The 26,049-nt window shown below is 55.9% G+C and overlaps 2 protein-coding genes across 3 annotated transcripts; one reads left to right on the top strand and one right to left on the bottom strand.

Annotated features, from left to right (window-relative positions):
- The first annotated feature begins 328 nt into the window (after positions 1-328).
- L3MBTL2 (L3MBTL histone methyl-lysine binding protein 2) lies at positions 329-18,999 on the top strand. 2 transcript variants are annotated; one of them, XM_037846595.1, is made up of 17 exons: positions 329-431; positions 2,291-2,525; positions 3,801-3,934; positions 5,701-5,824; positions 6,657-6,736; positions 8,144-8,261; positions 8,691-8,825; positions 9,081-9,169; positions 11,948-12,179; positions 12,632-12,708; positions 12,884-12,988; positions 13,688-13,835; positions 14,209-14,291; positions 14,675-14,927; positions 15,266-15,331; positions 16,269-16,385; positions 16,939-18,999. In XM_037846595.1, the coding sequence occupies exons 1-17, from the start codon at positions 408-410 to the stop codon at positions 17,037-17,039; spliced, it is 2,121 nt and encodes a 706-aa protein (XP_037702523.1). In that variant the 5' UTR covers positions 329-407; the 3' UTR covers positions 17,040-18,999. The 2 variants fall into 2 exon arrangements, with proteins under 2 accessions (XP_037702523.1, XP_037702524.1); XM_037846596.1 differs by having other exon boundaries at positions 408-431; positions 14,675-14,909.
- CHADL (chondroadherin like) lies at positions 16,248-26,049 on the bottom strand. Its single transcript, XM_037846593.1, has 6 exons — positions 25,895-26,049; positions 24,132-24,303; positions 21,425-23,122; positions 20,722-20,888; positions 19,934-20,132; positions 16,248-16,467 (listed from the first exon to the last, which is right to left on the bottom strand). The coding sequence occupies exons 1-6, from the start codon at positions 25,900-25,902 to the stop codon at positions 16,441-16,443; spliced, it is 2,271 nt and encodes a 756-aa protein (XP_037702521.1). The 5' UTR covers positions 25,903-26,049; the 3' UTR covers positions 16,248-16,440.

Below are 26,049 nucleotides of genomic sequence, written 5' to 3'. Positions count from 1 at the left end.
GCCTGCGAAGTCCAAGAGAGTTATTCCTGGTGCCTGGCACAGTGCCGGACTATCCCAGGTGCTCAACAGCTGGTTAATGAAGGATGGGGTCCGGGAGTGGGGAAGAGATTGGGGGGTAAAGAGAACACTCGGTACAGGGAACGGCGCAATGAGAGCTTTGGCGATTTCGCATCGCTATGGCAACACTTCGGGACACGCACCCAGCGACGGAACTACAAGTCCCACAACTACCCGCGGCGCAGAGGGGAAGGAGGGATTTGGACGGGCGCGGAAGGGGCTGTTTCGTTTTCTGAAGCGTGATTGGTTCGCGGCTCAGGGAGGCTGCCAATGAGTGCGCTCCGGGAGAGCGGCTAGGGCAATATGGCTTCCTGCACCTGGTGACGGTGGAAGGAACTGTGTTAGGTCTCATGGAGAAGCCCCGGAGCATCGAGGTGAGAGGGAGAGGGCTTAGTGTGAATGGGAACGGGAACCCCGAGAGCCTCGTTCAGTTGACCCTTGTTTAGGCCTTTTAGCGATGCCTGGAGGGTGGAGAGTGGAAGGATGAATAAACTGAGGTGGTTATGCTGACCTAGGGCCAAGAGCGATTGGCATTGCATTTTGCTCCTCCACTGCTGTGTCGGGCCAACTACGTCGGGCCAGTAGTTGAGAGAAGAGCGCCTCCCTGGCCTGGGAGGCGGGGAGCGGGGTAAAGGATCTGAGCGCTCGTGACACTCCCTTTGTCCTTCCCTTCTCGTGGCCGTATCCTTTAGAGATCGTGAGGCCTGTTGCCGCCTAGTGTGAAGGGGAGAGGAAAGATTAATGAACACTTTCTCCCTGCCTGGAGCGATCACGTGCATTATCTCCTAATATACTCACACCAATCCAGTGTTATTGTTTCGTTCAAGCAACTGAGGCTTAGAGAGGTAGTGCGACTCCCAGGAATGTCACACAGATGCATACTTAAGGAGGTGGGCACTAAGTCTGTCAGGCTCCAAAACCGTACCTGTTAATGCTTTCCCACTCCACCACAACCGGTAACCCACCTACCTTGTAATCATTTGGCTTCTGGGCACCCTGTATTTGAATTCGGTTTCCTTCCTACCATATTTGCATATGTAGTTGCAGTTAGAAAGTGAAATAGCTCAAAATCTACTCTGGAAAAGGTCCTGAAGTGGAAAATGATAATAACTCACACTTTAAGAGCTGTTAGTAACTGCTGGAAACAGAAATAGGGTTAACATGATTTTATCTCAATCCTCACCCTCTAAAGAAGGCTTGTTATTGTTTCTGTTGTACTGAAAAAAAGAAACTGAGGGCAGCGAGGTTAAATATCTTGCACAAAAGCACAGTTAATAAGTGGTAGGGCCAGGAATCAAACCCAGGCAAATCTGATTTGGGAAGCCATGTTTTTAACCAGTAATGATAATTGCCAACATTTATTGAGCACTTACTATGTGTTCTGGGTGATTTACCTGCATTAACTCTTACTTCTCCCCCAAATCCTATGAAATAGATTGTATGATCCTCATTTTATAGATGAGGAAACTGAAGTACTGAGAGAATGACTTGCTGCAGGTCATAAAGCTAGTTAGTAGTAGAGATAGTATTTGAGTCCTGGCTCAGAGCACAAACTCTTCATCTTGCTTCACACCTTTTCTAATGAATATCTCACTGACATCTCAACACTCCTGTGAGCCATATAGTTTTCTTATTTTATAGATGAGAAAATTGAGGCCCAAGCTGGTTAAGTGACTTGCCCAAGGACTCATAGCTAGTTTGGAATAGAGCTAAATCTAAAACTGGAGTACAGGCACTATACATAACTATCTGTATGTCCTCTGCCTCCCAGACCGTCTTGGGGCAGTCTGGATATCAAATTAACATTGCTTTTTCCTGACTTAAACTGTATTCAAGTTGAGATTATTTTGTTGTACGTATGCTGAAGGGGAAGAATGGGTTTCTAATGTACACCTTCTATCCCAGAAAGTCTTCATGAGGCATCTTAGGATATTTTTACATTGTGTATTCTATTCAAACTATGTTAAAATACCATTTTAAATCTACAGAATGAGCTTGGTGAATTATTAACATGTAGCTTCTTTGCCATATAGTTATTCTTTTGAATTGTGGTAAAGTCTTGTATAAGCAGGAATAATGATCCTATATTCAAATGGGTATTTGAAAAATGTCCCAAATTGTTGATTTGACAAGGAAACAGGGAAGAGGGCTGAGAGTAGAGGTTTAGCCTCTCACCCCGTACACTAAGCCAGCTGTGATTTTTCTTGCCTCGTTTGTGTCATTCTGCCACTAGGAAACCCCATCTTCAGAACTGATGGAGGAAGATGACGACGACTTAGAGCTCTTTGGTGGCTATGACAGCTTCCGGGGTTACAACAGCAGTGTGGGCAGTGAAAGCAGCTCCTATCTGGAGGACTCAAGTGAAGCAGAAAATGAGGATCGGGAAGCAGGGGAGCTGCCCACCTCCCCCCTGCATTTGCTCAGCCCTGGGACTCCCCGCTCCTTGGATGGCAGTGGTTCTGAGCCAGGTGCCTTCAGAGTGCCCCCTGAAGATGGGGAGGAGTCAGGAGGTTATAGAGAAAGAGGGGATACAGGCCATATGGGGAGAGCTATCCGGGTATACAGGGCTGTTTAATCTGATGTCTAAGGGATTGATGTGTAAGGACCTGTGAGGGAGACAAGCCCCCTAAGTAGCCACAAAGGTCAATTCCTCTGCCACAGTCAGATTTCCAACTGTGATTTTATTTATTCTTTCATACACTGAAAATCAATTCAGCACTTATTATGTACCAGTCATTAACAAGGTGCTGCATTTACATTAATTTGTGTGATTGGCTGCTGACTTTCTAAGCCTGGAGATAGAGAAGATGGGACACCCAAAGTGTCCGGTTACTGTCCAGGAAGGGACAAGAAATAGCTTGTCGGTTAGAAATGAGGGTGGCGGAAATATAGACTAAAGTTACCTCTGGGTAAGAGGATGGAGGGCAAGGAGGGGCAGGTAAGAATCCCCATGATTATCTGGAAGCCAGTTGACTTCAGATATGTGATCCTTGGGCAGCTGCTGGACCCCTGAGTCAGAGCCTCCAGTGTGTGGGTTCCTGTGAAAAGAGGCAGGCTGGACAGTCTGTGATGACTTTCCCATTCCTTGGTGCCTGGACTCTTTAAAAGTGTAATCTAATATTCTTTGCCAGTGGAATCTTACCTTTCTATTCATCTTGTCTTCTTTCCCTCTCTCCCTTTTATCTTTCTCCCTTCTATCTTTCTTCCCTTTTCTTAGAATCTTAGAACTTTAAAACTAGAAGGAACCATTAGAGACCACATGTCTGGTGCAGGTGTTCTCTACCCTGACTGTACATTAGAATCACCTGGGGAACTTTTACCAAAATACAGATGCCAGTGTCCCCCCATAGACCAATCATTAGGATCACTGGCTTGGGCATTTTAAAAAGCTGATATAGTTCAACCAATAGATCCAGAGAGGTTAAGTAACATTGGCACTTTCTCTCCCTATAATTTTTTTCTTCTTTTCTCATTTTCCTCTCTTGCAAACTCTCCAATGTTCGCCTCTTTCCTCATTGGCCCTCGTATATTTTCCTTAGCCTCACTGTTGACACTCATATAGCCAAGGGATGCCAAACAGCTTATCTTAGGCAAAATAGATTCAGGTGTGCACACAAAACCTCCTTCTGTTCCTCTTATTCCAATTGTGTTAGCTTTAGTGGGGGCTGGGGCGCACCTTGTGAAAGGCCTGTATTTGTTTGATGTGGGGTGTCTGTGAGTCATATGCTAAGTTCTCTTCCCAGCTGTCTGTGAGATGTGTGGGATCGTGGGCACAAGGGAAGCCTTCTTCTCCAAGACCAAGAGGTTCTGCAGTGTCTCCTGCTCCAGGAGCTACTCCTCCAACTCCAAGAAAGCCAGTATCTTGGCCAGATTACAGGTGAGAGGCAGTCACTGGAAGAACTTTCCTGGGACCCTGGGTGCTGAGACAAGAGTCCAACTTACTGAAGACAGGGGGCCAAGAGGGCTTCGCTTGTGGCTTTCTGAGACTGAAAACTTCCCAGTATCTCTTGTGCTTTCCATCTTTAGAGGGCAGAGGAATCCATTTATGGAGCTTGCTAAAAGGCAGATCCCTGGAGCTACCTTCCATTCCCCACCCTCATCCCCCAGAGTCTGATGTATTCAGTAGATTCTAAACAAGTCTAGAGAAGTCTGATACCCTTGATCTTTGCCCCACACATCAGCAAATACTCTGAAAAGAAGCTGGGAAACAGGCACAAAACTCAGCTAGCATTGGTGGGTTTGGGACGTTGATGCCTTATCTGTGGCCTCATTGTTATAGGCAGCCACCTACTTATTCTTACCAATCTTTATTCACGTTTATAGTGGGGATGATGAAAGATTTTAGCGATGAAAGGACTCTTAGAGGTACATTGTCCAACTCACATATTTATTGGTAAATGCACTGAGGTCCAGAGAGGTGGAACGACTTCCCTAGAGAGGCTCTGCAGGAAGAGATCGGCAGAACAGAGCCTGGAAGCAAATGTCAGCCTCGGGTTGTTTCACAGCCCCTGTGGTCACACTTGCAATACCGAGTTTCAAACTGGGCTCCCCATTGGACTCTCCTGGAGCGCTTTCAAAATAGTCACACTTGGTCCTACTCCCACAGATTCTGATTTAATTGGGATGGAGCATGGCTTGGACATAGGGAATTAAAGAGCTCCCCAGGTGAGTCTAATGTGCAGCAAAATTTGAGAACGACTGGTGTGACTCTTATTGAAAGTTGCTGTGTGCGAAGCCTGCTGTGCTCTCCACACACTTTTTCTCCTTTGTGAGACAATTACTGTTTCCCTCATTTTGCAGAACTTAATCAAGGGGAGAAAAAACAGTCATCTACAATCCCTCTCCTCAAAGTTAATAACAAATTCAAAAACTACAGTTCGGGCTTCTTGCTAAAGGCCTGGCACTTTCATTCAGTCCAACTGATGATCCTAAAAAAAAATTAAAGATTTAAAAAAAAAATTCCCATATTAAAGTCTCAAAAATTTTAGTGACCTGCTCAAGGGTACACATCTAAAAGTTGTAGAGCAAGTCTCTGACCCCAGGTTTGTCTGGAATTTAAACCCATATTTTTACTTCACTTTTTTATTTAATAAATTCCCTGGCCTTTCTGGGCAGTGCTGAAATTAAAAGATAACAGCCCAGATCAGTGGTCTTTGGACGAGGACCCTTTGGGGCATGTGATGAAAGCTGTGAACTCTCTCTCCAGAACATTCATTTATGTACAGAAGGTTCAGGGAGTTCTCAGTCTCTGTAGCCCTTTTTCTGCCATCAGTCTGTAGAAGCACAGGAGGAAGGAAATGAATGAAAACTGAAGCCTCAGGTGGGCGGGAGAGAAAGCACCTCACTTAAAAGACGCAAGAGGCCTCCCTCCCTGCTCTGCAGCTCAGCTGACAGCCCCCCACCCCCCATCCCCCCTTAACAATCGCTAAGCTCTTACTGCCCGACAGGCAAGCCGCAGTGGCTCATTTATCCTTGCAACCACCCTCTGAGCTAAGCATTGTTATTATCGCCATCCTATTTTACAAATGAAGAAACTGAATCCCAAAAGAGGTTAAGTTATTTGTCCAAGGCCAGGATTTAAACCTAGGCAGTCCAGAGCCACATTCTTCGCCACGAGGCCACACACCTCCCTTCTTTCCTCAGGGGAAACCACCTACCAAGAAAGCCAAAGTCCTGCACAAAGCAGCCTGGTCTGCCAAAATTGGGGCCTTCCTCCACTCCCAGGGGACCGGACAGCTAGCAGATGGGACACCAACGGGGCAAGACGGTAAGATTGCAGGGGACTGGTGCTCAGCTGCCAGGGACAGAGGAGGGTGCCAGAACTGGGGTGGCCTTCCCTAGGAGTGGGGGATGGAAGAGATGGCCAGCCTTAGCTCTAGAAAGTACTCTCATCCAGGCTTGCTTGTTGCTAGGTATTGTGGAAACTAGCCCTGAAAATCCCTTCAATCACCAGGACTCCTCCCCTTGATGATTCCAAAGCTGAAGATTAACTTCTGTTTCTCTTCACTCTTGGCCCTATGACTTCTATTTCCCTGGGGCATTGGAGGCCCAGATCTAGTTTGATGAGGATATGGGAAGATGAGTGGTGTGTTAAGGAACCTTTATCTCTTTTGCGTAGCAATTTCTAAGCAAATTATGCGTGAGCATGCAGCATCTCCGCTCTAGTTGGGCTCAGTTTCTGACTGAAATTGAGCAGCTGTGAGAGTCGGAGGGGCCCAGGTGTGCGCACCTCCCACAGATGTAGACTGGGTGTGGCCAGGGAGAGGTTGGGGGCGGTCTGGGGAATTTAAACCCACCTGCCCTTTGAATTTCCCTCTTTCCTCTGAGGAACAGGGGTGGGAAATTTCCCTCTGAATATTTCCTCTGCCACTGAGTCACGCCTTTCTGACCTCAGCCTCCCTGATGGCCACTGGTGGGCCAGGTACGGGAGCGTGGAGGGGCTGTGTGAGCAGAGTGGGGCTGCTGGGGTGAGGTGACCTCAGCGTGGACTTAGTGTTCAGAATGCTGCAGGGAGTGAGCCAGGGGACCAGCGTCTGTGCCTTCTCCAAGTCCTCAGGGCCTAGCTCCAACCTCCGTGACCCTCTCTTTCTGCTCTGCAGCTCTGGTCTTGGGTTTCGATTGGGGGAAGTTCCTGAAGGATCACAGTTACAAAGCTGCTCCTGTCAGCTGTTTCAAACACGTGAGTGCCCCGGAGGCCAGGGGTGGGAGCCAGGGAGCCTGGGGTGGGGATGCAACGTGGTGCTCACCAGCTAATCCCACCCACCTGCTTCCCGGGGGCACTTCCAGGACGGAGGGCCGCACTTGGGAGAGAACAGTGGGAGGTCCGGATTGCTGAAGTCTTTTATTTTTACTGTCCATTCTGTTCAAAAAGTCCTCCACAGATTCTTGTTGACTGGGCCTGACTCTGAGGTCCCTGCTTGGCTTATTTGCCTGATGGAACTTTGGGCTAGTTGATATCTAAGGGTCTTGCCAACTCAGAACTGCACCACCCCCTTCCTTACCCCTATTTTGAGTGTTTTCCCATTGACAGCTGGGTGCTTCTGCACCGGGCTAGTCCCCTCGGCCCCCCCGGAGGCAGGTGTGGATACCTCCTCCAGCCATATCCATCTGGAGGCAGCCTCTTTGGTCTCACCTGACCTGAGTAAAAATCAGCTTCCTGGCCTCTCCTTTCTTAACTGCTCCGAGCTCTGGGGGGTGTGCCCCGACCGGGAAGTGCTGGCGCTTAACTCTGTCTCCTCTCCTCTGAATTGCTAACGCAGCTTTCCCAGTGGGGGAAGCCTTTTTATTTTGCCCTCCATTCTCTAGTAGCCCTGGCACTCTCATCTCAGGGGAGTTACATATGTTCTGTTCTGCATTTAACATAAACGAATCAATATTCTCTGCAAAATCCTGTCCCCAGGTGCCTCGTGTAGCCTGCCCATTTTCAGGTTCTGTGACTAATCAGTCTCCGGCCAGGTAGTTGGGAAGGGATACCCCTTAGGGGCGTAAGCCAGGGCTGAGAGTGAGAAAGGGCTGACTCCCAGAGGAGAGTCAAGGCACCACCAGCAGCAAAGTCGGGGGTTAGATGTTGGAAGCAGCCACAGTGAGCCTGCTGCCCAGGGGTGGAGGGTGGGGGGGCGTGGAGAAGTGGAGAAAGAATGCTCCACATGTGGGGGTACATGGCTCTGTGAGCTGTGAAGTGAGGAGAGAATAATACCACCCAGGTCTGAGCCAGGAGGGGAGATGGTGCTTGTGCTGAGAACAGGGCCTGGCACATGATAAGCACTCGAAAGTGTTAGGTGGCGCTACTGCTGTTACTACACGGACGGGCACAGGGACAGGGCTTAAGGCTCAGCAGGCTTGAAATTTGCCCAAGATCATGAAGCTGGTAGGTGGTCCTGGAAGGCTCAGAACGCAGGTCTGTCTGACCCTAGTCCTAACCATCTCCCCTGTTCCCCGAACGAGCTCTTCAAGGGCAGCAGACATGTCTTAATCACCACTTTCCGCACACAGTGAGTGATGTGAAAAGTTGAGGTGCCAAGGTAAAGGGGTGATGAGGGCAGCCTCTGTTCCCTGGCAGCCTGGACAGCCCACTCTCCCCTCCCAGGTCCCGCTCTATGACCAGTGGGAGGATGTGATGAAGGGGATGAAGGTGGAGGTGCTCAACAGTGACGCCGTGCTCCCCAGCCGGGTTTACTGGATCGCCACTGTCATCCAGGCAGCTGGTGAGTGTCCTCTGCCGAGGGCAGGTTCAGGGATGTGTCTAAAAAGTAACATCTCCAGACGGGATGGGCAGCACTTTGGGCCGAAATTGGCTTAAAACAAACCACCCACTGGAGTTTCTGTCCCTGCTTCCTGGGATGCCCCTACCTTGCCTGCCCTGGCAGGGACTAGAGAGTTTGGCAAGCTTGGAAACTCCTGTTTTTAAAGCATATTCCAGGGTGATCAGGCTATAGAAGATTGGTTTTCACCACTATGCCATAAGGTTTTTCTAATAAGTGACCTGGCTTTGTTTTGGGCATGACTGTGGGAGAAAACAGGGACCCACTCACCTGGAAGGTTTTGGAATTGGCAGCAGAAAATTTAGGATAGGCTAGAGAAGTGGGAAGGCCTAAAGATGTGCCTTTCCCTATACTACACTCTCTCACCGTCAGGGTATCGGGTGCTGCTCCGGTATGAAGGCTTTGAAAATGATGCCAGCCACGACTTCTGGTGCAACCTGGGCACGGTGGATGTCCACCCCATCGGCTGGTGTGCCATCAACAGCAAGATCCTGGTGCCCCCGCGGAGTGAGTTGATGAGAACATGCTCCATGCTGTTCCCCCAGGGCACTGTGGGAAGGGTCATCCTTGGTATTCTGTTACACCAGAACAGAGCCTCCTGCCTCCTTGCTTCCTGCCCCTCCCCGTTATAGAGCCCAGCTTTACAAGATGAGGTGACCGGCCACCCTAGGTGACTGTCCTCTCCCGATCTCTGGGGTGACTGCTGCCCCCTGCCCATGGGGGTGCTGTTTGTGTAACCAAGATCCTGCTTCTGCCCCACAGCCATCCACGCCAAGTTCACCGACTGGAAGGGCTACCTCATGAAGCAGTTGGTGGGCTCCAGGACGCTTCCTGTGGATTTCCATATCAAGGTCTGGCAAGGAGCCTCTTGGGCCTCCCAACCAGTCTCGCTTCCCTCCCCTCTTCTGTTTGAATCCATCCTTTATGCTGCTAGTTGGGGCATTTTTGCTTGGACTCCCTTGCTTGGCAATCTTCAGTGGCTCCGTGTTTCTCAAGGATGGAGTCAAGCTGCCCCAGTGTAGTTGCCGTCTGCCTTTCCAGCCGAAGGTCAGACAACTCCCCTACCCAGACCCTTTGTTGCTTTGTCTGCCTTTTACTTTTCCAGATCCCTTGTTGCCTTTGCTCCTAGCATTTTTCAGGAGCGTTCATTCAATAGATCTTAAGTATTTGTTGTATACAGGCACTGTGGGGAATGAAAGAATGCAGACCATGCCATCCAGGAAGCTCTCCTCTGGCAGAGGAAACAGGTGTCACGCACTTGAATAATTCTAAAATAGCTTTGGTTCTGAACCATGGCTATGCTTCAGAATCATTGGTGTGAAATTTTATTATCCTGTTTAAAAATGGTGTAGTTCTCTAATTTAAAAAGTCATATGTGCACATGGTACAATTTCAAAGGGATCGGAAGGGTTTACAGTGAAAATGTGGCCTCTCCCACCCCTATGAGCCAGCCCCCGGTTGTGGGCTCTCATCTGCAGGTGCCTGGGCTGCATCTGCCGCGTTGTATATGCAAGGGTGTGCTTTCCTGTGTTGCCCTGGGTGGGAGTCTCCCCAGTGTGCAGAGTAGACTGCCCTGTGGCCTCAGAGGAGAGGCAAGTACTGAGGAAGGCTGCGGGAGAAATGGCATTTGAATTGAACCTTGATGGCTGGGGTGTGGGTGGAGTGGAAGGTGAGGCCTTATCACCCAAGGCACTGGACCCCAGGTGGAAAGGGTGCACCCCATGGGCCTCAGCAAGTAGAGAGCTGGCCTCTGGCAAGGAACAGTTCAGAGCGCCTCAAGGAAATATTCTCAGGCTTTTTTTTTTTTTCCCCAAACTAGAAGTGATTTTTCCCTTACTAGAACTTAACAGGATACCGCTTGTTTGCTATTTGTCTCTCCATGTTGTTGATTGTCTTTTCATGTCCTCTTTATTCTCTCTCCAACAAAATCATAAGCTCTTTCTCCTGCATTTCCCATAGTGCCTTGGACAGTTGACAAAGCTGGTGATTGAAGATGATCATTTAATTCTCAGCTGGTCCTTGCACTAAGATGAGGCAGATGCTGGTGGGTGGGGCAGGCCGCTAGGGGTACCGAGGTGGCCTCTTTTCTGCTTCAGTAGAAAAGGGCTTGATTCTGGGTGGTGGAGCAATCAGCAAACCTGTGATGACTGGCTGTCCTGCAGTACATGCTGGAGGGGATACAAAAGCAGAATCGGACAGTCTCAGCCCCTGCCCGATTGGGGCAAAATTTTAGATAATGGGGGGAGAGAAGGGGAGGGTTGTGAGTCCAGGAGGAGTCCAGAACGATTGTCTGAGCTCCTAGGGAGGCCCCGGAAGGAGAAGGGAGCCGAAGCCCTGAGAGCCTTGGCACAGAGAGCACAGCCTCAGCGGGGCAGGGTCTTTTCCTGCTTGCCGCCCCCCTCTGAAGACTGGGGTGGAGAAGAAAAGAAGGGGCTGAGTTTGTAGAGGTAGCTCCAATTCAATGTCCTCTGGTCCCTGCAGTGTAGTAAATGCTTAGCAAAATGTTTTGAATGAATGACGCGACAGCCAAGGTCACGTGTGGGTGTGTATCTGTTCATTCATTCATTGGTATTTATCAAGTACTAAAGTGTGCCTAGTTATGTGCTCAGAGCCAATGATGTAGAGATGACTCAAACCCAGGTTCTGCCTTTAAGGAACTCAAGTTCCAGTGTGTAACCACAACCAGCACAACCGAGTGTTCTGGGTTGTGGGCTGTACTGGGAATAGGCACAGAAGAAGGGAACAGGTTGGGAAAGGCAAGGTAGGTAGGATGCCCCCACCGGCCCCACCCTAGGGATCTCACTCTCCTAACTGAGGTGCTGGGACACGGGGTTGAGGCCCAGTGTCAGATGTTTTCCGGCCCTAGGGTTGTGAGCTGAAGGATAAGTCTGATTCAGAGTTCCTGTTGCAGCTTTTCCTGTTGGCTGCTTTGACGCTTTGGAGATGTGCCCCTTCCTGGTGTGCCCTGAAGTAGCACTGTCGGGTCTTAAACATACCCTGTCTCCACCATTCCTAGGTTGGGGGCCGGTTCTCGCTGAGCTGGAAAACCCTGCAGAGCTCACCTGCCTGCTCTCTGCCCCAGGCAGGACAGCTCCAGAGTCACAGCAAACAAAAGAGGAGCTTTGAAAACAGCACCACAGCCCATCGGGTCAGGGCTGGGGTTGGGCGTAGAGGCCCAGGGGCCTCCTCTGGACATGAGTCTTGGACGTGACTTCAGCAGAGGTGGCCGGAGGTAGAGGGGAACATGGGGTGACCATGGGATCAGAGTGCAGGGCTCTGTGAAGACCCAAGGCTGGACACCAGGGGCCAGGTTCAAGCCCAGCACTGGCACTCGTGAGGTCTATGCAATCTGGACAGGGCATGGCCTCTCTGGGCCCCCTCAGTCTCCTGGGTCTGAAATGGTTTTGTGATTCCTGTCAAAGCCCCTTACTGACACTTTGCTGGCAAGAAGTGGCACACACGTTGTAAGTTGGCTGCCTTTCCGTCAGGTCAGGAAACTGGGAGCCGTGGTTGAACCTAGGGGTGGGAGGGCATGTCCCTCCCGAACTCAGGTTACTCTTGAGAGACAGCAGGAAGGTGGGCAGGAGGGGCCTGTGGCCTCAGCAGGCCTGTGCCCGGTGTCTTTGCAGATGGCAGAGAGCATGAAGTACCCCTTCCGGCAGGGCATGCGGCTGGAAGTGGTGGATAAGGCCCAGGTGTCGCGCACCCGCATGGCTGTGGTGGACACAGTGATCGGGGGGCGCCTGCGGCTCCTCTATGAGGACGGGGACAGTGATGATGACTTCTGGTGCCACATGTGGAGCCCCCTGATCCACCCAGTGGGTTGGTCACGGCGTGTCGGCCACGGCATCAAGATGTCAGGTGAGCAGAGCCCCAGGCTGGGGGGAGCCCCTTCTCTGGGCCTCACAAGAGGGCATGAGGTGGAGACTCTTCTCCACTCTGCGGATGAGGGTACAAAGGTGCAGAGAGGACAAGAGACTAGACCAAGGTCACCTGACTTGGAAATGGTAAAAAATCAAGATTTGAACACAGGTGCCACAGGCCCTGATCTTTCTCCTATGTCATGTGGGAAGAGTTTGAGTCTCATGGCAGCCATGCTCGGGGCTGAAAAGTCCCTACAGGGAGCTCTTGGTGTTTCCCAGGTTGGTCAGTCTATCCTGTATTTGGTGGGGAGCAGGGTGCAATGAAATACAGATCAGTGCCTAGGCAGGGCAGCCCCCCATTTCTGGGGGCAGGAGTGAAGACTGCTCTCTAGCTGCCTTCAGCTCCTTTCTCTCCCCCACTCCCTCTGCTATCCCCCATCACCCCCACAGAGAGGCGCAGCGACATGGCCCATCATCCCACCTTCCGGAAAATCTACTGCGACGCGGTTCCTTACCTTTTCAAGAAGGTGAGGCCCAGCCTTTGGGCACTTTTTCCCTTGACCAGGGGGCTCTGGCTCTCCCCCAGGACGTCCCTTTTCCTCCCTGTTCCCTTCCCAGGGCTGTGGCCTCTGAGGCCTGCTTCCCCCTCAGCCCTTCCCCTTGGCCCACCCAGAGGCCCCCCAGCTGCCCTTTTCCCTGAAGGTACGGGCCGTCTACACAGAAGGCGGTTGGTTTGAGGAGGGGATGAAGCTGGAGGCCATTGACCCCCTGAATCTGGGCAACATCTGCGTGGCAACTGTGTGCAAGGTGAGCCAGTCCCACCCCTCAAGGGGATCAGCAGGGCGACAGACCTCCGCACCCCACCATCGGCTCAGGTGGACTCCTAGGGCTAGGAGTCCGTGCCGTCTCCAACACTGGTTTGGGCCTCAGCTACTGGGTTTTGTGAGTAGGGTGCTCATCTGCTCCTTGCTTGGAATCCACTTCCAGGCCGGGGTCCAAGGATGATTGGACAGGTGCTGTGGAACAGCTGGCTGAGCCCGGTCCTGGGTCAGTGGAGGCCCCGCTCTGTCACCTCTCCCGGGGCCTTCCGCCTGCCACCTCCGCTGAGTGCCGGTGCAGTCTAGCCACAGCTGGGCTGACTCTGCTCCTAGGTTCTTCCATGACTGCTGAAGCCTCGGCCTCCTGAGGGACGCTGCTGATGTGTTCATTCAGCACGTTCACTCTGTGCTGAGCCGGGCACTCACCACCGAGAATGCAGTGCAAACCGGACAGGCCTCGTCCCTGCTGGCTTGGTGCTTGCTCTCTAGTATGGAAGATACATAATCTCACAAACATGTAATTACAGAAGTGCTCTGAAGGAGAAGCTCAGGGTGTTCTCAGGAAAGATCCAGTTGGATCCATTTGCTTTTGTCCTCACCATAGCTGCCTTATCCTGGGATGGGGTGCAGCGCGTGATATGAGGTTCACAAGCTGCCCTGCCTCCCTCCTCCCACCCCCACACCCTAGGTTCTCCTGGACGGATACCTGATGCTCTGTGTGGATGGGGGGCCCTCCACAGACGGCTCGGACTGGTTCTGTTACCACGCCTCCTCCCACGCCATCTTCCCAGCCACCTTCTGCCAGAAGAATGATGTTGAGCTCACACCCCCAAAAGGTAAGTGGGGAGGAGCAGGTGAGGCCACAGGCCTGGCTTCCTGGCCAAGTGAGACCCCCAGGGCTTGGAATCCCAGGCTGTGTCAGAGAAGTGACAAGGACACAGGGCCAGCCTTGCCCGGACACTACCAGGCTGCCTCAGCCCCTGCCAGTGTGTGGCTTGGTGAGCAGAGCCCCCTCTTGTCCCTTTGGGTCATGAAACAACCTATACAGACAGGGAGTGTGGTCCTCGAGCAGGGAGTAGCTGGGGATGAGGGCAGGGGCTGCTGGGATACTCCGGGTGGTGCACCGACAAGCTGCAGTGCCCACCCCACCCCATCTCCTTCCCACTTCCCCTCCTCTACCCCAGCACCCCAAGCTTTCTGCTCTTCCAGGGTGCGAGGCCCAGACTTTCAACTGGGACACGTACTTGGAAAAGACCAAGTCAAAAGCGGCTCCATCAAGACTCTTCAACATGGTGAGAGGCTGAGGACGGAGCCGGGGGCCTGGCGCAGCCCCAGGACCCGCCCTGCTGACTACTGTCGGGGCACCTGCTCCAACCCCTGCTCTTTTCTTAAGGCTTCTCTGCTGAGATCAGCCCTTTCCTGGGGAGAGGTCCCAAACCATGACATGACACTCAGCGGAGCCTCAGTTAGCTGGTCCCTTTTTCAGAGAGAGGGGCTCATGCCTGGGAAAGAAGTGCAGTGGAATCACTGTCCCAAGGAACCTCCCCAGCTGGCACTCTGCAGGGCCAGCCCCAGTCCCCAACCCCCCGGTTCTGCCAGAGCCCCGTAGGGCCGGGCGTGCCTGCCGGGGCGGGGAGCTGGCCGGCCTGGCAGCTGCCTTTTCCCCCCTCCCCAGGACTGCCCCAGCCACGGCTTCAAGGTGGGCATGAAGCTGGAGGCCGTGGACCTGATGGAGCCCCGGCTCATATGCGTGGCCACAGTGAGGCGGGTGGTGCACCGGCTCCTCAGCATCCACTTCGATGGCTGGGACAGCGAGTATGACCAGTGGGTGGACTGCGAGTCCCCAGACATCTACCCCGTGGGCTGGTGCGAGCTCACCGGCTACCAGCTGCAGCCGCCAGTGGCCACAGGTCCGGGTGCTCACTGCCGTAAGGGGCTCTTGATTTTCCTTCATTTTCTCTTTTCCTCCCTGCCAGTCCCTGCCTTTGTGCTCCTGGTGCCCAGGCCTGAGAAAGAGTGGCCCTTGTTCCTGCCCCCCACCTCCGCTCCTGACCTCCGTCTCCCCCTCCCTCTGGCCCACAGTGCTCCTTCCTTGATCTTGCCCTCCTCCCACCCTGCCCTCATCGCCCCACTCTGGCTTCCCTCCTTGGGGTGTCCTGCATGTGAAGGAAGGTAGTGGGGACAGGCAGGGGTCTCGGGAGGCGCCTCTACCCTGTGGGGTGTAGGCTTTCTCCTCATTCTTTTTGTTCTTACTTTTCTCCAACAGAGCCAAACACACCTCTGAAGGCCAAAGAGGCTACAAAGAAGAAAAGGAAACAGTTTGGGAAGAAAAGTAAGTGATGCCTCAGAGCAGCGGGGCTGGGGGCCCCGGGAGTGGAGGATGGCGAGGCAGCCCTCCAGGCACGGCTCCCCGAGACACTGTCCCACATACTGAGCTCTCTTCACCAGCCTGCCCCGTATCCTCTCCCTTGCCCTTTGACCTCACGTGCTCTTCACTCTGATTTGGGGACCCAGAACCTAAAATTGGGAGTCCTTAGTCTGGAAGTGGTTAGGATGCTGAGGAAGAGCACCACAAGGGGTAGGGCATCCTCATGGTCCTCCTGGGCAGGCCGCAGCTCTTGTGTCTCGGTGGAAAGTGCAGGAGGAGCTAGGAGAGATGGTGTCATCTCTCCAAGGCCATCGTTCTTCCCTCGTGGCCTCCGGGCAGGGTGGGAGCCGAGAAGGCAGGCTGCCGGGTGCTCAGCATCCCCCTGGCTGTCAGGGCAGGCCGTGTCCTTTCCCTGGGCTGCCACCGCCTTCCCCAAGCACACGTGGGCTCAGCTTGAGGAGCAGCCGGTTGGAGAGGGGCCGAGAGGGGGCAGAGGCAAAGCCATTCTTCCAGGCTGCAGGCTGGTGATGAGCTGGTCTCCAGGACCCAGCACCATGCAGGAAAGATAGTGTCCCGATATGGGCCCGCGCTGAACCAGGGGTGAGGCCCCTGGGGAGGCTTGTGAGTGTGAGAGGGTGTGGCGTGCCTCAGACAGGAGGTGGCCCTGGTGGCATTCAGAAATGCAGGGCCAGGAACTTCACCTTTTGTGGGAAAGAAACTGAGGATCAGAAAAGGGAAACCAATGATCATGGCCGCTCTGAGCCCCGGTTTCTTTATGGAACTCGCCCACAGGCACACAGCCAGTAAGGGGTCAGAGCTGGGACCGGGGCCTTCTGTTCCCCATATGGCACCTTTTGTAGATACGATCCTGGCTCAGGTTTGATTCCAGTTTTATTCAAAGGGAAAAGAATCCCACCCATCAAGACCCGGCCCCTCAGACAGGGCTCCAAGAAGCCCCTGCTGGAGGAGGACGTGCAGGCCGCAGAGAAGACCGTGTCTGAGCCCGTTCCTGACGAGAGTAAGAGCCGCCGGTGGGGGGGGGGGGTCCTGGAGGGCCGGCCCTGCTCCAGCACTCAGAGGCGGCTCCTTTCCTTCCCCACCTGCATGGGAGAGTAGAGTCAAGTTTGAAGAGAAGTTTCTGTGCACCAAGCAGCCCTTCTCAAGCCACTGGGCCCAGAGAGCTTCCCAAGCACCCACTCCCCCAACTCTGAATGGAGCCGAGCCCCTCTCCAGCCAGGCTCCCAGCCCCTCCTCCTCCTCCTCTCTGCCTGCTTACCCCCGCCCCAGGTGCTTGGCAGGGCGGGTGGCAGATTGGCAGGTGCCAGCATCTCTGGCACAACCTGCCTGTCTGGGCGTGACCTGACCGCTGGGCCCTCTGTTGCCCCCAGAGGGCCTGTAGTAGGGTCAAGGTGCTCCCCCCGCCCCCCTGCCTCATTCCCGAGGGCCCCATCTGTAGGAAGTGTAGGAAGCCAGATCCCATCCCTTCCTGGCGGCCTGAGCCCCTGGCCTGAGCCCCCGCCCTTCCCAGCGACGCTGGTACGTTCACTGTGTTCTCCCCCCGACCCCTCCAGCCCTTGCCCTGCCCGTGAAGGAGGAGCATCTTGACACGCCCGACAAGGCTCCCCAGCTGCCCGTGCCCCTCGAGCACATCAAGCAGGAGACAGAGGACTGAGCCTTCCCTGCCACCAGCCTGGTCACCACCACAGCTGTCCTCCCACCCACTTTGGTTTGGAGACTGAGCCTTTTTGCATAAATTCTGCAAGGGCCGGGCACTGAAGGACCAGCCTGGGTTTTCCTCAGACCCATCCTCTTGCCTTGCCTTCTTCCTTGGCAAGGCCTTTGTGACTGGGGTTGCCTGGGGTCCCCACACTTGTCTGTGAGCAACTCCCTCTGCAGCCCAAGTCCCGACTTGAACACTAGCTGCCCAGACTGCCAGCAGTAGCCTCATATCCACCCCTGCCAGGGTCGGGGTGGCCGCTGGTCACCCGGGAAGGCGAGACTGTGAACTATGTGAGCATGTGTGTGCACGTCCCCAAAAGAGTGGCCTGGGTGACAGTGATGTGATGGGTGCAGCCTCTGCCTAAGTCCTGACAGGCCTCACCAAGAACTTCCTCTCTTGCCCCCTGGGCTGGTGCACCACTCCTCGCACCCCCAGGGAGGTCTGGAACCCCCTTGCAGGGTTTTGGTGGATATGACCAGGATGTGGGTCCCAGTGACTTGTGAGGTTGCCTTGACCCCTTTTCTCTTTTGGCATGAACACGGATGCCCCTTTCCTAAGAGGAGTGGTGGGGGAGAGGCCACATCTGCCTTGCAGGTGGGGAGGCTTGCAGGGTCCTCTGAGGGTGGACCTGGAGCAGACTGTGGGTGGGGTGGGTGTGCCTAGACCAGGCCACTTGCCACCAGGGGCAGCAGGATCGGCAGGTGAGCTTGGGGCCACGTGTTGACAGTCTTAGCTGAGAGGGAGCCATTGAGTGTGACCGGCCAGAGGGTCCCAGGGCCTTGAAGTTGGGAAGTGGTGAGCTCTGCTGGTTGAGGTGGCTCTTACCCCACCAGTGTTTCTTGGACAGAAGGATATAGGGGGTAAAATGGCTCCCTTTTCCTTACTGTCTAACTTCACATATTTCCATTCTGCCTGCTCCTCTTTCAAATGGTATTTGAGAAGTTTACTGTGTATCTACCCCAATTCCAAATACTTTTCTTTCTCCCAGTCAATCTCCATTTGAAACTATGATCAGTGCCGTCTCTTCAGCAGCTCTTCTGCCTGGAGCCTAAAGTTGGGGTGGGCGTCAGCCCTCACCCTATCCCCCCCATTCTTGGATAGAGACAGCACCGCTCGGGGCATGTCCCCCGCAGCAGTGCTGCTTGGCCAGCTGCCTTCCCAGCCCCTCCTCGATGTGCTGACTGGGTTTGCTCAGGACCCAGGCTGTTTGGTTTCATTCCAGAGCTGGGGTGACCAGCCCAAGGAGAGCAGGTTTCCAATCCTCACGGGCCTGGGGTGTTTCCAGGCCGGTTCAGTTGCCAATTGCCTTAGGCAGCCCCCATGCAGTGCAGAAATCAGGCTCAGAAAGTGGCCTGTTGGCACAGCCCAGATACCTCAGAAAGTGCATAGACAGTGGGACACAAGGCTGAGGCGTGTCTCAGGAAGGCTGAGGCGTGTCTCAGGCAGAGGGGCTGTGCTCTGCCCCCACCCTGTCACACACTAAAACTCTGCAACTCAGGTGGTGACAGGTCAGTGGCATCCACCTCCCAAGGGAGGGACAGAGTCTTGGTTCTTTTGGGGACAGGACAGTGGGAGGGAGATGGCCTGGGAGTGAACTTGGGCCCTGCCACCTGCTCACAGAACCCTGCTTTTGTTCAGGGTGATGGGCCCAGTTAAAAAGAACTCATCTTCCCAGATGAGTACAGGGCCCGGTTCTGACCGAGGGCTTCTGGGAAGATGGTTTGTCTGCTACTTTGGCCCCTTGCTCCTCCTTCCTGGATGAAGAAACAAGGGTGACAGGTGCCATGGGCACAGAAACCACCCGGTAAGGACGTTAGAGAAGAGGACATGTTCATCTGCCATTCCAGCCCCGGACTGGCCTCCCCACACTTACTAATTTCTTGTATGAAACAAATAAACCCCTTCTGTTGCAGCAGAATAGTCTGATTCTGCCCCATAGTGTTAATTATGACATTTCAGTGAGTTAGTACATGAAGAGTCCACAGAACAACACAGTATAAACGTTGCCTGTTCTCTGGTGAGCTCACCCCGTCTCGCTAGAACTGTCCTGCCGGGCCTGCCCCCACCACCAGCACCACCACCACCAGGCAGGTGTGTGCGTAGTTTGTGTTGCTTGTGCCTAAAGGTCAACTTGGTTGGTCACGGGTGGTAACACTGACCTTTTGGAAAGCTGTATTTGAGACACTGGATGAGCCTGGTGCCTCCGAGCTCAGGTGCCCCTGCTTGCCCACCGAGGGAACTGAGTGTCTCCTCGAAGTCTGAGGGAAAAGCGGCCTCTGGCCGGGTGCATCAAGAATGCCTCCCCATTCCCTTGTCCCCTGCTCGGGGACCTGCCCCTTGGGGCCCAGGAGATGAAGTCCGACTCCTCAGGGAGCCTCGCATACCTTTCATGGCCGTTACCCAGTCGCTCCTCTGTGCCAGGCACTCATTTCAATAGCTCAGAGTGGAGGTGTCGGGAGGGTGAGTGATATCCGGGGGGTGGGGGAATGACACAGAGCAGGGTTCCACCAGGTGGTTCCCAGCCCCAACATGGGGTCACAGCAGAAAACAGTCCCACAAGATCCAGCAAATATGGTGACGGTGGGGTTGGTTATGGACACCTTGGGACCAGGTGTGCTATGGCTGATGCGAAAGGCCACTGCCCCACAGGATGAAACAGCACCTGGCCATTTCATGCCCAGACACAGGAGGTGAGGAGACAGGGCTGGACGCCACTGAATGGATGACAGGGTCACTGCCCAGCCCTGGGACCACGTGAGTCCCAGAAAGGTCAGGCCTGGCCACTCAGGGGCTTTAGAATCCAGCTCCGCCTGTCAAGGCCTCCCCCCACCAGCCCCACTGCCAACCTTGTTTGCTCCCCGCTGCCTCCCTGTGCGGGGTGCTCTCCTGGCGCTGGGCCTGAGGGCTGGCATCCGCTTGGCCTTCCTGGCAGCCCAGCCTGGGCAGGTCTCGAAGACGGCAGTCGCAGCCTTCACCCTCTGGCCACGGGCACTGGGAGGGGCAGCACAGGTGGCCCCCACCCACAGGTTCAGCCCGGTGAGCCACCTGGGGAGGAAAGAGAGCTGAGGGGTCTGTGCGGACCCTCGGCCGAGAGCCGGCTCTGCTGCTTAGCCAGTGTGTGACCTGGGGCAGGCCACTCCAAGCCCCCAACCCCTTACCTGAGAAAAGGGGCTAGTTACAGTCACAAACAGTTACAGAGAGCCTCCCACACACCAGGCCCCGTTCAAACCAATCTACACAGGTAATTTAATTCTTGCCACCGTCAGGAGGTAGATACTATGGTTATCATCCCCCTTTTGACAGACAAGGAAATGGACACAGAGAGATTACATGGTTTGCCCAAAATGAGGCTGCCGCTAAGTCACAGAGCCAGGGTTTGGGTCCACATCAGCCTGACGGGTTCCCGCTGCCCTCCAGTAGGAGAATTACATAAAGTACATATTTACTGGGTGCCAGTGAACCTTAGTCTCCCACCTCAGAAGGCAGGACGGAGCACTCTCCATGGGTGAGGGAGTCGAGGCTCCGAGCCGTCCTCCCCAAGCCCCCAGGGGACCCTGGAAAGGACTCACTCCTGCCTAGCTCTGGCCGCCTGCAGATGTGGTGCCCCCAGGGAGACAGGGTATGGGGTGCCCACCTGTGCAGCGGGAGCAGCTGGCAGTCGCAGTGGAAGGGATTACCACTAAGGTCGATGAGCTCGAGCCGGGTGAGGGCGGGCAGGGCTGGCAGGGCCGACAGCTGGTTATTCTGCAGATGCAGGCTCTGGAGCCCAGACTCCAGGCCTGAGAAGGCCCCTGGAGAAATCTGCAAGAAGGTGGCCAGGCCCGGGTGTGAAGCCCTACAGAGCCCCCCAACCCCCATCCTCCCCAGCAGAGGGAAAGCAGGAGAACCCAAGGTGGGCAGTTAGGAAAGGGCTGTGCTGGGATCAAAACTAGGGATGCCAAAGCACTTGCTCTTTCCAAGTCACATGAAGGTGGTTTGCAGCTTTTTCTGTTGTGCCCGAGCCCCACCCTGATTAATAGCAATGCTTCTTGGGGGCACCAGCCCTCCCCTAAATGTATACAACAGCAAGTAGCCCCAGAGTTCCAAATTCCTCCCTCCATGCCCCGGCTGTGCCCTCGCTGTGCCCTCCCCGGGCAGGCCCCTAGCCATGAGGCACTGGATTCCCCCAGATCTGTGGCCACAACTGAACTCCCAAGGGCAAGGGCAGTGTCTGGTGGATCTCAGGGTCCCTGCACCCAGGGCCTGGCACTGAGGTGCAGCAAGTGTTTGTGGAGCGAACACCTGCAGCGGGTGGCCTCGTGCTGCCAACCCCATCTCACTACACACACTGTGCCCACCTGCTCCAGACCACTGCTGTTCAGGAAGAGGTGCTGCAGCGACCCGGCCACAGGCCGGAAGGCCCCATCCTGCAGGGCCCGGAGCAGGTTCCCCGAGAGCTGCAGCTCCAGGAGGGCAGGCAGCCCCTCCAAGGCCCCGGTGGGCACCTCTCGCAGCTGGTTCCGGTCCAGGTGCAACTTCTCCAGCTCCTGAGCTGGGCCCAGGGCCCCAGGGGACACGTGGCTGATGTGGTTCCCACTCAGGTAGAGCCAGCGCAAGGCCCGTGCCCCGGCCAGGTCCCCAGGTGCCAGGCGGGTCACAGCGTTGCCCTGCAGGTGCAGGGAGAAGAGGCTGGGCAGGGCCCGCATGGCGGCCCCCGGCACCTGCAGGAAGCGGTTGCGCTCCAGGTACAGGTACCCCAGGTGGGGGGCCCCTTCCAGGGCGGCAGCGCTGAGGCCGGAGAGCTGGTTGTCCGAGAGGTAGAGGTAGATGAGGCGGCTCAGCCCCGCCAAGGCGCCGGCCTCCAGCTCCGCGATGCCGCAGTGCTGCAGGTGCAAGGACACGAGGTCGCCCAGCCCGGGGAAGGCCGCTCGGGGCACCACGGGGAAGCGGTTCCTCCTCAGGTCCAGGAGCCGCGTGCTGTTGGAGAAGCCGACGGGCACGACCCGCAAACCGCGGCCCTCGCAGCTGCTGTGCCGGGACTCGGAGACGCACACGCAGGCGCGCGGGCAGGGCCTGGTCGCCCCGTTGTCCCCCGTGGGGGCCCGGGTGGGGGCGCGGGCCCTGGCGGCCGCAGCCAGCTCCTCGGCCTCCTCCTCCAGGCCGTCCCCCGGGCAGCGCAGGTCGGCAGGCCGCAGGGCGTCCAGGGGCTCCCCGCGCAGGCGCCGCGGCCCCCCGCACGCGCCGTCGGCCCGCACGCGCGCCCGCGCCAGCCACTCGAGCAGCGGCCGCGCCCGGCAGCCGCACCACAGCGGGTTCCCCTGCAGCCGCAGCCGGCGCAGCCGCCCGGGGCCCTGCAGCGGGGGCAGGGCGTCCAGCTGGTTCCCGCGGAGGTCCAGGGTGTGCAGGCGCGGGCAGCGGGCGAAGGCGCGGGCGTCCAGGGCCTGCAGGGCCCCGCGCTCCAGCCGCAGCTCCCGCAGGCCGGGCAGCGCCAGCCCGTCCTCCTCGCCCGCGTAGGTGAGCGGGTTGTGGCCCAGCTCGAGGCGGACCAGGCCGCGGGCCTGCGACAGGGCCGTCCCGGGCAGGGCCTGCAGCTCGTTGTGGTGCAGGCTGAGCCGGCGCAGGGCCGGCAGCCCGGCCAGGGCCTCGGGGGCCAGCACGCTGAGCGCGTTGTGGGACAGCTGCAGCCAGCGGGTGCGCAGCAGCCCCTGGAAGGCCATGGCGGGCAGGTAGACAAGGGCATTGTGGGCCAGGTTCAGGGTGGCCAGTGCGCCCAGGGCCTGGAATGTCCCCGGCCGCAGCTCCTCCAGCAAGTTCCCTTCCAGCTCCAGGCGCCGCAGCGAGCCCAGCCCGTCCAGCGCCTCCTGGGGCAGTGTGCTCAGTCGGTTGGCGGCCAGGTTGAGGAGGAGCAGACGGCCCAGGCCGCGGAAGGCACCCTCGGCCACCTGCTCCACCTGACAGTGCCGCAGGTCCAGGTGCGTCAGGTGGGGCAGGGCCTGGAAAGCAGCTGGAGGAATCACCTTCAGCATGTTGCCCTGGAGGTCCAGCCGCTGGGTCAGCTGGGGAGTGGGGAAGGGCAGGGGGAGGCTGAGGGATGGGGACCACATGTGGCCTGTGCCCCTTCCTAACCCCACACCTTTGTACATGCTTTCCCTCACCTGTTCTCCCACCTGTGCACCCCTCACTTGCCTTTTCCTCATCCTATCCATCCAGCTGATCGCAGCTTCCCTAACACTTCCTCCAGGAAGCCTTCCACCCCGGCCACTAGGGCATCCCTACTGGTGCACTTTTCACCTTATATTGTCACCGCTTGTTTACTTTCTCTATCCCCCACTAGCTCATGACTCCATAGGGTGGAGACCACATTTGACCCCTTGTCCTGGCTTGAATAGTAACCCCCCCGCCTGCCATTCATGTCTTCCCCCAGATCTTCTAAATGTGACCGTATTTGCAAATAGGACCTTTGCAGATGTAATTAGTTAAGATGGGGTTATACTGGATTGGGATGGGCCCTAAATCCCATGTGATCAGTGAGGGAAACTTGGACACAGAGACGGCTGTGTGAAGATGGAGGCCGAGAGTGGAGGGATGCGGCCACAGCCAAGGAATGCTTGGGGCCACCAGAAACCGGAAGAGGCAAGCAAGGATTTCCCCTAGAGCCTTCCAAGGAGGCAGAGGCCTGCTGATGGCCTTGATTTCGGACTTTTGGGCTCCAGGACTCCGAAAGAATCAGTTCCTTTTGTTTTAAGTTACCCAGTTTGTGGTACAGCAGCCCCAGGAAATGAAGACACGCCAGTTGCATCCCCAGTTCCCTGCTGCTATAGTGTCTGTAATTAATCCACTATAGGCCAGCAACTTCTTCCAGTCACATGGTAAAGATTTTAAGTAGGTTATCTCCCTGCTATTGGTTATTGTTATTCCCATTGTACAGATGTGAACACTGAAGCTCGGAGAAGTCAAGTCACATGATCTCCCAGCCAGGCAATTGTAGATCTCCTGGTCCCAGCCCGGGCTCTTCCCACTGCCCCCTTTCTGCCATCCTGAGCCCTCCTGCCCTGCCCTGCTCACCTCAGGGATAGTGTCCGGCACCTCGGTGAGGTTCTGGTGCCGGCAGCTCACATGCCACCTGGGGTTGTCACAGATGCAAATCCGTGGGCAGCGTTGAGCGGCCGTGGGCCACACTAGGCCCAGCAGCAGCAGAAGGAGCAGCACCAAGGAGAAGCGGGAGGAGCTCTGGGGCCTGGGGGGAGGGAGGGCTGGTTGTCCTCAGGGACGAGGGTCCCGCACTGTCCTCCCACTGGGCCCCAGCCACGGTGCTGTCTCCCAGCCCGAGAGCCCCTCACCTGGGCACCTTTCTCCTTTGGGGCCAGGGAAGGCCTTTGTCATTGCCCTGAGCCTCACACCCCCTGTGTGGTGGAGGTTCTCTTATCAGCCCTGCTTTACACCTGAGAAAACTGAGGCTTGGAGGGGTCACCCAGCAAGTCCCTTTGTCTCCCGAGGGGCTCTGAGGATTTGCTGAATGTGCAATGACTCTGGGGTCCAGAGCATGGCCAGGGCTGTGAGGTTGGTGGTGGAGAAGCAGCCAATCACCTGACAGGTGGGGCCCCCTGGTGGCCGGGAGCAAGGTGGTCCCCACCTGGAGAAGACAGCATGGCAGTGGCCCCAAGTGGTGGGGCCAGCTTGAGTGGGACCAGCTGTGTGTTCTTGAGGAGACTTAATAGCTGGTTAGGGCCACATGACAGGGTGAGCAGGCAGCTTGGGCCTCTTCGCTCTTCTGTGTTTATTTCCCTGCTGTTCTCCTTTATCTTAGTACCGTCTAGCTGGCCTGAACTGGAATGAGGGAACTGAGGAGATGGGTTTGGGGCTGTACTTCGGGCAACGTCCATCTGTCCATCCATCCATCCATCCACCCACTCATCCATCTGTTCATCCATCTACACATCTATCCGTTCACTCATCTATCAGTCTGTCTGTCCATCCATCCATCATCCCCTGTTGAACCCCTACACCTCACATCCACAGCCACTGCCTGTCACTTCTTACAGGACAACCACTGCCACCGTGGCTTTCCTGGCCTCTCCTCTGCCCTGCTCACCACCCAGAAACTAAAGGGACCTTTCCAAAACACAGATGGGACCATGACACCTCCAGCTGAAAACCCTTCACCCTTCAGCATCTCCCCATTGCCTTTGGGAGAAAGTCCTGACTCCTATTTCCCCAACTGGAATCTGCTCAAATTCTTCAGTCACCCCACAGTTCTCCCACCATAAACACACACGGAGTTGATTGGCCTTCCTTGCACACACCCAGGCCTCCCTCCTGACTGCCGCCATCAGCTAACCCACTCGGGCTCCTCCTTCTCTTCTCAGCTGTGTCTTCACCTCTGAGCAGCCTTTCCTGACCCCTGGGTGGGCCCCTACCCTTTGAGCCTCCCCTGTCTCTGCTCAGTGGCATGTCACTGTCTCTTTTGAATCTCCTTTGGGTCCCAGAGTCCATCCCTGCTTCGGAGCTGGTGGCCTTCTCCAGAGCCTGTGGCAAAGGCTGTGGCTCAGGGCAGGCTGGGGAGGGGTCCCTGTGGGGTTAGATCCCTGAAAGGACAAGGGTCCAGGGCTGCTGAGCCTTCAGACAAGCCCCGGAAGGACTAACCCATGGGAGCAGGGAGCAGCTGCCCCCCTGCACACCTTGGGCAGACCCTGGCAGAATCTCCGGCCCTGGAAGGGCCTAGAGCCTCCGTTCCCCAGCCTCTTTGAGGCCCAGAGAGAAGCAGGGGCTTGCCTGGGGCCACCCATCTGCTCTAAGCCCCCCAACACTCCTGGGGCCCAAAGACTCACCCCTCCATGCTGCTGGCGCTGTCGGTCCAGCCTAGAGGCGCAGTGCAGGGGAAGGCCGACGGCGGCCCCTGCCTGGACACGCGGGAGCCGGCCTTCCGGCCCGCAGGCCTGGCAGCGGGGACAGGGCTGAATGGAAGGCATTGTCGCAGCCCGGC

Source organism: Choloepus didactylus, chromosome 8 (genome assembly GCF_015220235.1).
Source record: "Choloepus didactylus isolate mChoDid1 chromosome 8, mChoDid1.pri, whole genome shotgun sequence".
Lineage (NCBI taxonomy): Eukaryota > Metazoa > Chordata > Mammalia > Pilosa > Megalonychidae > Choloepus > Choloepus didactylus.
This window is presented reverse-complemented; position numbering and strand designations above follow the sequence as displayed.